Consider the following 13,629-nt stretch of genomic DNA (forward strand, 5'->3'; position numbering starts at 1 on the left):
CACATTGTCAGCAAAGTATAAGGAAGCACATATGGGCATTCCTTCTTTAACATTCTACGGTTAATACAGTCATTTCATTTTTAGGATTGTTAAGTCTAGTACGATTCATGATCAATAAATATTTTCTTTAAAACCTCATTAAAAAACCAAACCACCCCACAAATTTAAAAGTAATTAAGCTTTAAAGAAGTTGAACTGTTAGTCCAACTTAGCAGAGTGCAATCTTTTGTCTGATTCTCCCTGAAGAGAAAGAACTGTACAAAATTCCTAGTTTAAAGTAAAGCCTGAGAAACTTTAATCTAAACTGCAAACCTCAAATACAGCACAACTCTCCATTTGCCTTAATTTTACAACTGCCTCCTTCTCAATTTGGATTGAATGAATGGCAAGAAGTCTCCCAATAGTTCTTAATAGTTGCAAAAGTCAGTGAAACAACATTCCCTCTTTTTAGAGCTGTTACTAAAATGGTAGAATTAAAATTTCGCATTACCATGATATTATTGCATTATTTCCTTACAAAATGACATCATTATAGAAATCCACAGGAAACAGAGGGGAACTTTCTGGGCCATACACTATCAGCTGTAGTTGTTACATCACTTGGTGTAAATTTTCTGTGGTGATCACTTCCTCAATCCACATGCAACTACATGCCAAATGTTGCTGACAAGTAGAGCCAGACCTACTGTCAATATCTTCGAAGCACAGCACTGGCACCGTGGTTTGCTCCTTTTTCAAATGCAAACCATGAAGTGGAAAAGAATTTCACTATTTTCTAATGCATTTTTAACAGCAGACTAAAGGCAAACACTTAAATCTTCCAAGCCTTGCACCACAAAATAATTTTTAAATTCATATTAACCACCTCATGAGAAAAAAGTTTGTATTTCAATTAAAGACAAAAGTTCTATATTGACTGAACAAAGGTAATTCACAGTATTGCTTTTGGCCCTTTTTAAGGTATGTCTAGGTATTTGTGATTTATTTTTATTATTAAAATATTCTTGAGAACACTGAACCTATGTTACTACTAATCTGATTCACTGCAGAAGAAATATTTAATATAAACCACAGCTTATCAAGAAAGTAAATTCTTATCTTATTGGGAAAATGATACACCAAATTAGTCTTCAGTCTAAATCATAATAGAAAAAGATATTTCAAATAAGCATAAAACATATTTAAATTTTTGAAGAACAACATTATAAAAAGGTTTAAAATTATTAAAAGACCTTTTATTACTGGCTTAAAGAACTTTTTTTTTAAAAAGGCTTCCATTAGTTCCAGTGGGAGCCATCATTTTCAAATGGTGCTTTGCAACAAAATGAAGTCTGTGTTAAAACTACAAAGGTTAAAAAATGAAAATTTTCACAATAATCCCACATCATCATTCTTCTGTACAAGAGGAGTGCAGCTGGGTGAACAGAACTTCCCAGTAACATTTCAGGTCTCAGTGATAACTGTTACCCCTGGACAAGAGCTGGATGGACCTAGATCACAGTGATACAATATTAGGTACTCAGTCCCTACATTTCCCACAGACTAGCCATAGGAAGACTACAACTTGGTATCCTTATTCACTGCTTGATGTAACTCTGAATGTGTGATTTGGGAAACCTGTCTCCTCCTATCATGACACTTATCCACAGTTCCTGTTCATTCCATTCTGAATTTGATTTTAATGCACTACAATAACTTCAAGAAAAGACTTAGATGTCAACATAAAAAAAAATCAGTATGAAAAAAAAATCACATGAAAAGTAGTCCTCACTAATTTTTCCACTTAGATGTTCTTGAAGGAGAATGGTGCCAAGGAGAGTTATCAACCACTGCTGTTTGAAGCTGACACAGCCAAGAGTAAGTTTTCACAGTCCCTGCTGATGTCTGAAGGAGGCATCACTTAACGTGTGTTTAACATGGCACAGTAGCTCTTAGCACAAGAACAACAACGCAGTAATGACAAGTTATGATTAGAGCCCTGATATGTGTAAAGGATATAACAGCAGAGATGGAAGGTGAAAAGTTGTGTTGGAGTACATGCAAAGCCAGTCTGAAATTAGGCTTGCACAGAAACTGTAGCTATTCTGCAAAGTGCAGCATTCTGATCCTAAACTCTTAACCCTGTCTGCCCACACACACAACCAGCTAACTAAAATAAAGCACCACCCACTAGGTTAGAAAAGAAATTTTCTCCCTGGTCCCTACTCCGCATTCAGCCACTTTGAATTGAAAAGATTCAGCTCAGACTTTTCTGGCTGCTGACACACTTGCTTTCTGCAATCTGAGTGATGCTCCCTGCTCCACAATGCAGTGTCAGGGTCTCTCAATATATTGTGACTGACTCAGGTGCCCTCCCAGGCTTTTCCTGCCACACTCTCCAAACTTTGCTGCTCTGAATGCTCACTAGCTCCCTAAGCAGAGAAGCAGTTTTCCCTCTTCTGCCATTAGGTCAACTCTTTCAATTTTCTTAAAGAGATACATGTGTTTACATGACTGCACTCAAAGTACAGCAAAAACTGAATGTCCATCATACTGCTACACAGGTATCTGATGCCACCTCGTACAAAGCTCTTCTGTTTGTCTCCTTCTCCAGGTATTTGACAAACATATTGAATAATACCAGCATGGATTTCTGCTAAGTAGCCTTTTCATTTGTTTTACCGCTTATCTAAATATATATGGCAAAAGACCTTCACAAAAGCATTTTGGAAACCCAAACAGGTCTATAACAACTTATGTTATATATTTGTTAATGCCTTCGAAGAACCTAAATAGGTTCATAAGCAAGACCTCCCTTTAAAAAACAGCCATGCTAACTGTGCAAGCAGATCATTTCTATCCATGTGACCACTGCTGCTTCCACGGTTCTAATTAATGTCTTGTCCTCTTACATATTATTCAGTGAAAACCCTTGAACTAAATTCCTATTACAGCAATCTCTCCACCAGCCAATTAAAAAGACTAAAACCAGGATCAGGAAACAAAACAAGACCATACCAGTACACTGAGAATTGGGTAACTCAATCTGTGTAACCAGTCTTTATCATTGCAGAATTTAGTAGCTTTGGCATTTACTTCATAGAACCCTGGGTAGCTCCACATGACCATCAACTGGTGTCTTTGAACATCAGTCTCTAGATATCCAGAGGATTTGTTTGTTTATATGAAATACCAAAACAAGTAAATGCAGGACTTCTGACCTAATATTGCCCTGAAAAGCTACTAAGCAAGGCAGTGAGCAGCCCAGGACGCCACAGCATCTTACCTTGGGTTAGTTAGATTGTAGCAGGATTTCCAAATCTGGAGCATGTGTTTACAGGTAAGGAGTGCTTCATCTGGGCCTCTGCACAGGGACTCCAGTTTGACTTTTGTAAACAGCAATCTAGTGAAAAGGAAAAAGAAGTTAAAAGAGATTCCAATTCAAGAAAAACATCTTTAAACACAGCATCACACCAAACTGGAGAAAACATAACTTCAAATACAGTAATAATTAAAGTTTAATGAAGTAATTGCAATAACTATCTAATGCCATCAAAATAACAGTGCTTTTTACAAGATGCCTTTTTCAACTGGACAGAAGTAACAGTTGACAGGATTTTTATTTTAATTTAAAAAAAAAAGTTATAAGACAATGTAGCTTATTGAAATTAACAGTACCACAACATTCCACTGGCTGTATCAAGCTGAACGTTCTACACCAAGATTAACCTAGACAGCTTCCTAGTTAGTTAAAGAATATAAATACAATGTGATAATAAAGGAGCTAGTCCATTGGTAGGCACATTTATAGGAGTCATAGCACCTAGGAACAGATAATACACTGGAAAAATACTAATTTAAAAGCAATTTTTAGCAAAATTGCAGATTAAAGAACACAAAGGAGGAGGAGAGCATGCACATAAAACTGTTAGCCTACTTTCTGTTTTAGAACCCAGGTGTACTTTGGCATTTTATTCCACTGCAACCTTAATCATACTAAGTGAAAAATTTATATGATTGCTCATATGGTTTGCGTGGGAAGACTGAGAAGGGTGTAGAGGGGGGGATGTGTGAAAGCTCAGAAGTTTCTTATCCCAAATACAAACTTGGAGGCTGCTAATAGTAACTGAAAAGTGCAGAGTTTTCTCAAGAATAAGAAATTACATCAAGTTATAGTAGTTAAATCTTCAGCATTGCACTAAACATCCTCAGTATGTAAATCCAAAAATGAATCACACAACCTTAAGTGTACAATGGGACTGAGGAAGAAACCAAAGGCAGTTTGCCGTGTTAGTCAAAGAAAATGAGCACCTGCAAGGTACATAAGGTCACACGAAGTCTCATTTGATATCTTGTAACAATGTAGAGCAGGGTAATCACTCTCTAATGTAGAGCAGTTATATTAGCTTAGCTTTCTTCCTACCAGTAAATTAGATTTGAGTATAAAGGGAACAATACGGATAATTTAAAGATGTATTGCATTTGGCAGAGATGTCCCTTCTAGATACTCATTTAACAGTGACTATATCACTGAAAGAAAAATATGTCCAGGTGTGTCCATCATTTTACTGAAAAGACAAGGAAAAATGACAAATAACATCCTCCTTCCTTCACACTCCCTTCATCTAGTCTACCCTTAACACATACACATGCAAGCCCAAACAGCAAGACATAGGCATCAAAACCTGAAAACAAAATCACAGGAATCTATCTCATACAATCCCTTTCCTGCTTCTCTGTATGTAAAACAGCACATTTGACAGTTTGAAAAGACCATAGATACTCAATTTCTTAAAATTTGTGATTCATAAAGCATTTTACAAAAGTTATGGAACATAATCAATTCAGAAGCACTGAATTTGCAAGTCATTCAAGAGTCAATAATCATAATATATACCTTATTATGTACAGTTTACACGTAGACTGAATCTCCATTAACAGTATTCAAGCATTAAGAGTTTTAGGGATTTTGTAGCAGAGAGAAGGCAAAGGGTCAGCAAAATGCTAAGATTCAACAAGCAAAATTTAAAAGGAAAAATGGAGCAGGAGATAGAAAGGGAGGGGATTTGGCTATTAAGAGATTACTTAAAATCATATATGTACAACGTAACAGGAATCAGTGCAACAAAAATGCTGGAACCTGGACTACTAGTATAGGATTCAATGTCAAGACAGCAGAAGACAAATATACTTGTAAGAATGAAAGCAACACATCAGTTTGGTGCTTTTGGGTGCACATGTTGCAACATCATTCTTGTTTCTTGTGCATTATGGCAGTCAACAGGACAGAGTGTTCACACATTTTCCAAAATACAAAAAAACCAAGTATATGATGCAAAAATATTCACAATTCTAACAAAGAAAGGCTAGGACATTGTATCTAATAAATAAAGTACACTGCTGTAGGATTATCCACACTATAGCATAAATAATCTTGCAAGTAGAAAAGGTTGCATTTACAAAGCCCCATAGAGCAGCTTCCCTAGATCCAATTAAAATTTGGACAATAAATCTTAAAAGAACTAAGACACCTCAGAAAACTGAAACATTATGTTAATAATAAAATAAAAACCTGCCAACTATGCATACTTGACAAATGGGGGAAGGAAGAGAAGAGGAAGGAGGCAACAGAAAGGAGGAACACTGTGTGACAAATTTTACCTTAATTTTATCAAGTTCCTTATTACCTTAATTTTATCAAGTTCCTTTGAAACATGGCTGGAGATATAAGCAGCTCAGGGACAAGTATTACCAGGAAGGTTTTAGAAAACGAGAGGTAGGTTATCTAAAAAAATATTTTCTGAAAGGTGAACTTCAAGCATCTGTGAAAACAGCTCTTCTGGAATACAGCCTGCATTACAGACACAACGAATTTTAAACCTTACAAGAAGTTTTGATACACTACTAAAATGATGAAGAATAGATAAAAACTACCAGGTAATAGGATGATGAAAATTAAGCTGTATATTTTATGAACATCATTAGTTATATGTTTTTGTCTGTTTGACAGTCAGAAGTTTAAATTACTGGCACATGGTGCCAGAGTACCCTTGACATGGTGGAACAGCACTCTATTAAGAACAGAAGAACAGAGGTAAAAACAATATTCAAAAATTAAATGAAGAGTAGAACAACGTGTGTCAGAGATGTAGAATAAATACAACAGATAAGAACAGAAATCTCTTTGGGTCAAATCCTTTGGGGAAGGGAAGTAGGTAAAACAGGTTCTTTCAAAGACAGACTAACAGGGCATTTGTTCCAGCAACAACGTTTTCTATGGATGCAGATCTTTAACATAGCTAAAAATAAAGTGAATTGTATCATTTTAGGAGACTAATTACCCAGACACAAAATGAAGAACAAATCAAACTCTTAAGTGGAAAGACTTAGTTATTCTTGGAGCTAATAGCTGATAAATTTATGAAATAGCTACTGAAGCAGCAAATGACTCCATTACTTGAAGACTGTTCTCACTAACTAATGAGGACATTATAAAACAGCTGCTCAAAACCTAATCCATACATTACTGGATTTTTATTTAAATAAAGAATGAAAAATTCCAAACAGGTTTATAACTAGGCCTTTGAATGTCAGTGACAAATAACTTGACATCAAAGGTTAGCAAAGACATCCAAGATGCAGCAGAAGCCTGGTGTTTAGCACAAGGATGCTCAGACATTTAAGGATCTGTGTCTCAAGTTGAATGGGTAAAACTCCATGTGTGACAAGCCAATCGTTGAGAAGATGTGCCAGTAAGACATCAGAAATGTGCAGAGATCCTAGGAAGAACAGCAGGGGACAGACAGGGGACAAGAGAGCAACACAAAAAGCTGCATCTTATGTACATTAATAAAAAGCAAAACTAAATTACACTTGAAGAGTAGTACACTAAAACTGCAGTATCTTAAGGATTACTTAATTATCAAGTAAGTAAGTATTAATTATTTAAGTATTTTTTGTATCAAAATAGGAAAAAGGAGAAAATGTATTTACTAAATGGGGACAAAAATTAAGAATATTCAGTAATGAACCCCCAACCTTCACCATAATCTTTACCTATGTTGTCTGAGATATGAAAGCTATGACAAATGGGAAACAGGAACTCTTTAAGAATTACTAAAGTTAAGGCAGTCAAAAATAATCCATTTCTCAGAATTATGGAAACAATGATGCATAGGACTGTCCTTTCTAAAGTAAAACTTGAAAGAAAATATCACTTCTGGAATGACTGGGGAACAGCATCTATATTGCCAATTTTTTTGTCAGGAGGGAAGGAGCATTAAACAACCTGTGTAACCTTTATTCCAAACCAGAGCTGCCTAACAGCTGGGCTCATCAAGGTAAGACAGCTGTGAAGAGGCCAGACGCAATTCAGGAACTACTCACTGGAACAGAAGGAGAAGGACACAGTAGCATTGTGCAATATCCCAGTGAGGCCACACCTGGAATGTTATATGTCATTCTCATTGTAACAGCTAAAAAACCCAAACACTTGAGGAATTTCAAACTGGAGCAGCTGCACAGAAAGGCTGTAAGGGTGATCCATCTACTGGAAACTACAGAGTACAAAAAATACTTCATTTAGTCAGTCTAGCAGAAAAAAAAAGCCAAGAAGAAGTACAAATTCTTTCTATAAATACAGATGAGACAAGCAGCAGGAAGGGAAAAGAACAATTTATCTAGAGGAAATTGTTTCCACAAAAATAAGTATATCTAAAGGCCATTCAGACTATTAAAACACTAAGGGTGGGAATCAGGTCTCCTAATTTAAAATTAGGTTGCAGAAAAGACTGCTTCCTCACAGTTTGTTTTGTTTTCACCACAGAACAGGTGGCACAAATAACCTAACTTCTTAAAATACAACTGCTAAGTTCATGAAAAGTATTACAGATGGGACCACTATAATAATGGGGCCTTGTGCCACCTAAGAATCTTGCTACGCTTTATTGCCTAATCAGTGCAAACTAATCTATTAATATATGAAGCTTTCTTTACCATCCAATCAGTGTAATTTGTAGCAAAGAACTTATGAATCTCCAAAATACAACTGCAGTCCTAATTCCTATCCAGTCCATTTCACTGTTTGAAAATGCTACAACCACCAATTTTCTTCCATTTCAACTCTTATAATGTCAGGAGATCAGGAGGAGTTAATTGGTCCAATACTGGCTTAAGCTATTGAAGGTATTTCTAATCTGTTGAATGAAGCAAAAAATGAAGTATAGAAGACTGAGCTCTTCTATGTGTCAAGTAACACTACTAATACTGAGAACTCTTAGTTATTTCAGTGAACAGGTACTGCTCATCTCAAGCATCATTTTAAAACCTGCTGTTTTGCTTTTGGGATCAAGTCAGCAATTTGCACAAGTTGCTGTGCACTGTAAGAGCACAATGGCTTGGATCAGCCACAGTTGGACAGCTGTATTTAATACACTACTGCATGGATGAGACCTGCCTTACATTCTGTGATCCTTTCACTGTGATGCTTCCCCCAGCTCTGCCTGCTACAGCCCTGTCACTCAATGCAGTAGTAATCAAGAATCTCCCTGAAGTCCCTCAGACTAAGCAACATCCTACAGGAAACTTATAGTTCCACTAAACTTCTTTTGAAGAGTCCATATCCCCATATCCTGATCAAAACTGATCAGAATGCTCTATTTTCAGTTAGTGTTGGAAGCAAATTTCATTATTATTCTCTTATTATACAAATTATTTACACTGTTCAGAGCTTGAAGAAAATAAGAAAGAGCTGTACATAACACTTAAAAGTATGTGCATTGAAAATTATAGTGTAAAGCACCAAAAGCCTTGCTGGGAAACCTAAGAATCACCCTAAAAATAAAATTTAAAAGGATGCATCAAATCTGCTTGTTTAGAATGCAGGATTAAAAATGCAACTACTTTGGTTTATGTTTAACCTACTTGGAGTAAACTTACTAAGTTTTAAGAGAACCTTTCTAAATAATTGAAGAGTTTGCTGAGAGTAACAGTAACTAACAGTATTTTTACATGACAATCAATTATTAAAAATGTTAGGAAATGATTAATATGCTGGAAGTCCCATAAATATGGGTACAAGCAAAAAACAAGCCACACAAAGTATCAAACAACAGTCTGATCTGCCAGAAAACCACATCAATTTATACAATAGCTTAAGTAGAATAATAAACTTTCTATATAATCAATTCTGATATATAGCCTGTTACTCATGAGAGCATAAAAGAAAGGTGGCAAATACCAGTTCTGTGTAGAGTTATATAATAATACTTCAATTTTTACTTTTAAGTTCTTATTCCACATATATTCCACAACTTCAAAGCCCCAAATGCTAGAAGAATTCAAAAGAAGTTCTGGCTTTAAAACCAAGCACTATATTAAAAAAGCAAGAAAACCCCCTAAAAAAAAACAACCCCACAAAAACAATCAAACAAACAACACCCCCAGCCCCAAAAAAAACCCTCACCAAGTCTAATCTTCTGACTTGTAAAATCTTAGACTAACTAGTTTGACAATAATTCTGCACTAAAAAAAAAAGCAATCACAAAAAAAGATGATGCAGAATGCTAAAGATACTGAACTCTGAAAATAAACTCTTTTTTGACAGACAGCGTAGACTTCAGATGATTGAAGTGGGAAAGCAGTACAAAGAATGCACAGAATTAAGGTGGAACAAATATTATTCAAAACTGATTACTTGGAAGAATATAAATCTATTGACCTTTCTAGATGAAGTGTTAGCAAGTCCTTGCACTCAACAATTACATACATAGGAAAGCTTCTGATCATTGACAGGAAACATAAAAAATGAGGAAGCAGGCAGGAAGCCAAACCTTGGCATGGTCAGTTTTCTCAGAGTCAGTACAGGCTGTGAGCAAGTGCCCTTCTAAAAACCTTGTAATTACTCATAAATAAATAGTTCAGAAGAAAAAGGCTAAAATTGGAAGAAAATTCTGAAGTTCCCAATGTTTATCTCATTCATAATCCAGATTTTGATAATAGTTTACTGTCTGCCAGTTGATAGCTTCTTTTAGAAGGAGAAAGAAGGGCTGACTGCCTTAAAATTCTTCGGAATTCTTCAGAATTTCAATCGAAACTAACAGGTCTCTAATTTACATGTAATATACCCCCTAATGAAAAGATCCTTACAAAACACAGTAGGAAACTTCATGAAGAAACTGTTCAGCAGCACAGCTTAATAGCTGTCAGGCCACATTTCTTTTTAAAAATTAAATATATAGGTATTGAAACAAATACAGCCTTTGCAATCTATATGTGGAAACACATCATAAAAATAACTAGGCAAAGAGGCAAATAAGAACTCCAGCAAACAGGTAGTTGATTCAAAGTCCCCAGTGAAGCAATTATGCCCAAAGAAATTAACACAACCCTTTCCAAGAGACATGATATATGTGTTTCTCTGTATAATGATGTAATAAATGTTATTGAAATATTTTGTGCAGTTCTGGCTCACATGTGATGAAAACTGGCTACAGTGCAAGGAATAACTGAAAGGCTGGAGAATATGCCCTTACTGCCAGCAAGTACCATGATGTTTTATCAGAAAGGATGTTGGGAGGTGGTTTTATTACAAAAGCTACCATCAAGAGAATGGAGTCACCAGGATTGCAGAGGGATTAGCAAATTATGATATAAAAACCAATAGCCGGAAAGAAACCAAGAACGGATCAATTCAAATTAAAAACAAATATGCAGTCTTAATGAAGAGTACAGCTCCAACACTGAAACAAGCTACTACATCTTACAATGGTTTCTCCAGGTTTTGATGTGTTCTTATCAAGACTGAAGTTCTCTGGAAGGGATGCTTTAACTAAATCTATATTAATATAAAAAGTAAATGTAGGAACTTCTAATATATAGACAGTCAGGGAGTTTAAGATTTGATCCTCCTGGCCTCAAACTATTAATTCAAACATCCAGTTTTGACAGCTGTCCCTTTAACACTTGCTGTAAAAAGCTTACAGCTAGCTTCACATCACTAAACTCCCAAATACCTGCCTCATCAGCAAAACACAAAATGACACAATTGCAAAACTTTAACCAGCAGGGAGAATGACAACATGAAACTGGACAGACTATGAAAGATATATAGATTTATAAAGGATGTATTTATGCATTCAGTGATCTTAGATGCAACTGTGATAATCAAAGTACAGGAATAAACTTATAGAGGTGTCTTCTACAATTGCAAAGTGAGCTGCTGCACAGTCAGTCTACTCCATGCTGAGTATTCAAGGAAAGTTCTATTATCAGGAAAGACATAAAGGGTTCATTTTAAAACATGAAAAATCCTCATTTGCTAGTACCTTGAAATCACTAAATGCCCAACAATGGCCACAGGAGGTCAAGCAAACAAATCTAGTTTTTTTAAATCTCCAGGAAAGCATTTAGCTTAATAAAAAATAAATGTCCTAAACTGTTTCTTAGTCAACCACTAAACCTTCTCCAACACTGGCCACACAGATCCAAGTACTGGGAAGCTCATATACACACAGAAACATGGATGAAATAAAAATAGGCTGCTCAGATTGCTATTTGAAGCATGACTCTCAAAAAAGCAGAAGAAGCAACAAAACCAGCCCTCAAGCCCCAAAATAACAGAATTTTGTGAAAATCATGAATAAGAATGTTTGGTATCCATTGGATGGCCTTCCTTGCATCCTATTATTCCCCACATATTTGTTCCCAAAGCTGTGATTTTTGGTGCAGTGTATGTATACTGTATTCCATATTAGGAACTCAATGTCCTTAAGAAAATGTAGATCTCTAAACTATAATGAAGATAGTTTCTGACTAAAGCCAGAACAAATTAGTTATACTTGAAAACTTTTTGTTTGCCTGCCTTGAATTCCCTGCAGCACCCAGCTCATGACCCAAACTGGGACTCTTTCAATCAAGTTTCAAAGAATCCATAGCCTAGCAAACATAATTCAGGGGTAAGTCCCTGAGGCCAATGACCAATTTGTTATATAAAGTAATATCTACCTATCAACAATGTCTTTTTTAATGGACCATTCAGTAAAAGCATATAACAACAACCAAAGGGGAAGAGGGATGGGGGAGTGAGATAGAAGAGCCCAGGATAAAAAGAGAAAACACAAGCAAATCATACTGTGTTTCATAACTTACAGAAAAATCATTCTTGAGAACTAATTCATTTAACTCCCAATATAAACAGGATAGAAATTGAATGAATTTGAAAAGTCATGTTGTAAAATATTAACAAGAATGCATACACAAACCTGAAAGACATGATTTTGGCAAGCACAGAACATCGCTGCTTCTTGTCCAATCTTATATTACCACCCTTTCCTCTAATAATTCCCAGTGCTCTACTTATCAAGGGAAAAAACCCGCAAAAGCACAAATTTTACCAGCACCACACACTGCAGTGCAACTACAATTGACCTTGGGAAAGCAGAACAGGGTAGTCTGTTTCCTTCAGGTGATAAATATCTTCCTGTCCCACAAAACACCAGTGTATATGTATAATCCAACACTGCCTGTACCAAACAGTTCTTTTTTATGCCCACCTGGACAGCTCCAAGAAGGAAACAAGTTTTTTACTCACTGAACTGAGAGGAATGTTAAAAGGCCCTGTGATGCTGGGAAACCTAATGTAGCTCAAAAGAGCCATTGAGGGTGAGGAAGGAAAAGATTTAATAGGTTTCAGAGGAATGACATATTGGCCTGATGCTCTGTGAAATATTCTTGGAAGAAAAAAAATTTCCATCACACTTCGAGAAATGTAAATGTTTAAACTGTGAACTAAGTCTTCAGTTGTCTTCAAACCCGTTACCATATGCCTTTCCTTTTTGAGTGTACTTAACATTAAAATAACATGCTTGCACTCCTCAAATAACCCATCTGCTGTTCCCTACTTCTGCTACTTTAAAAGCTTGTCAGCTGCTATCCATTGCAGTTCCAATTTTTAGCATAAAATTAGCAATTTACTATTTATTTTGCCTAATTATACTAATTGTAGGCATTATATTTGTATTTAAGTGCCCCAGCATTTGAAATACTAAGGGAACCCCAAACAGTTAAGATTAAGGAAACAATATCCCAAGTACTTCACTAAGAAACCTGACTCCATCTCTCTTGACTGAGATTAATTACATTTTAAATTATATAAAAATATATGTATTAATTATGAATTCAAAACAGACAGAAGTGTTGTTTCAAGACTTCACATCACTCAATACACCACTAAGCTACAAATTCCTAGTAACAAGCAGATAAAAAAAGAGGGACTATTGTAAACGAGGCTGCTCAGGTAATTGCACATGAATGATATATATTGTATATATCACAAGCCCAATATGAACCAATGCAACACAACCATCATTATCTTATATCACCCTGAATACAACCTCAGACTGGAATGCACACCTCTGGGACTGCTTACACATTCAGAGTGGGAAACCATTGGATTAACAGAAACAAAGCTCAAGGAAAACCCAAGCAACCCGTGCTCATGGCTAAGTACTTTAGCAGTTTAGGATATATTGTGGCTCCTTCCTGCCTAGTCTCGCATTCAGGGCAGCACGTCCTTGCTTCTGTTTCAGGAGGAGAAAGGGATCATCTCACTCAGCTTCCCACACAGTTTGATGGTTAGGACTCTGAGCTGCA

At 35.9% G+C, this 13,629-nt stretch overlaps 1 protein-coding gene across 5 annotated transcripts in view; it reads right to left on the reverse strand.

The window, feature by feature from the left end:
- TTC7B (tetratricopeptide repeat domain 7B) overlaps positions 1-13,629 on the reverse strand; it is a 120,460-nt gene that overhangs the window by 40,912 nt on the left and 65,919 nt on the right. For all 5 annotated transcript variants that reach the window (XM_041399962.1, XM_041399937.1, XM_041399927.1 and 2 more), the window contains one exon: positions 3,266-3,382. In XM_041399962.1, coding sequence (XP_041255896.1) covers positions 3,266-3,382 — 117 coding nt within the window. The remainder of the gene's footprint in view (positions 1-3,265; positions 3,383-13,629) is intronic.

Source organism: Onychostruthus taczanowskii, unplaced genomic scaffold (assembly GCF_017590055.1).
Source record: "Onychostruthus taczanowskii isolate IOZ18803 unplaced genomic scaffold, ASM1759005v1 scaffold1, whole genome shotgun sequence".
NCBI lineage: Eukaryota > Metazoa > Chordata > Aves > Passeriformes > Passeridae > Onychostruthus > Onychostruthus taczanowskii.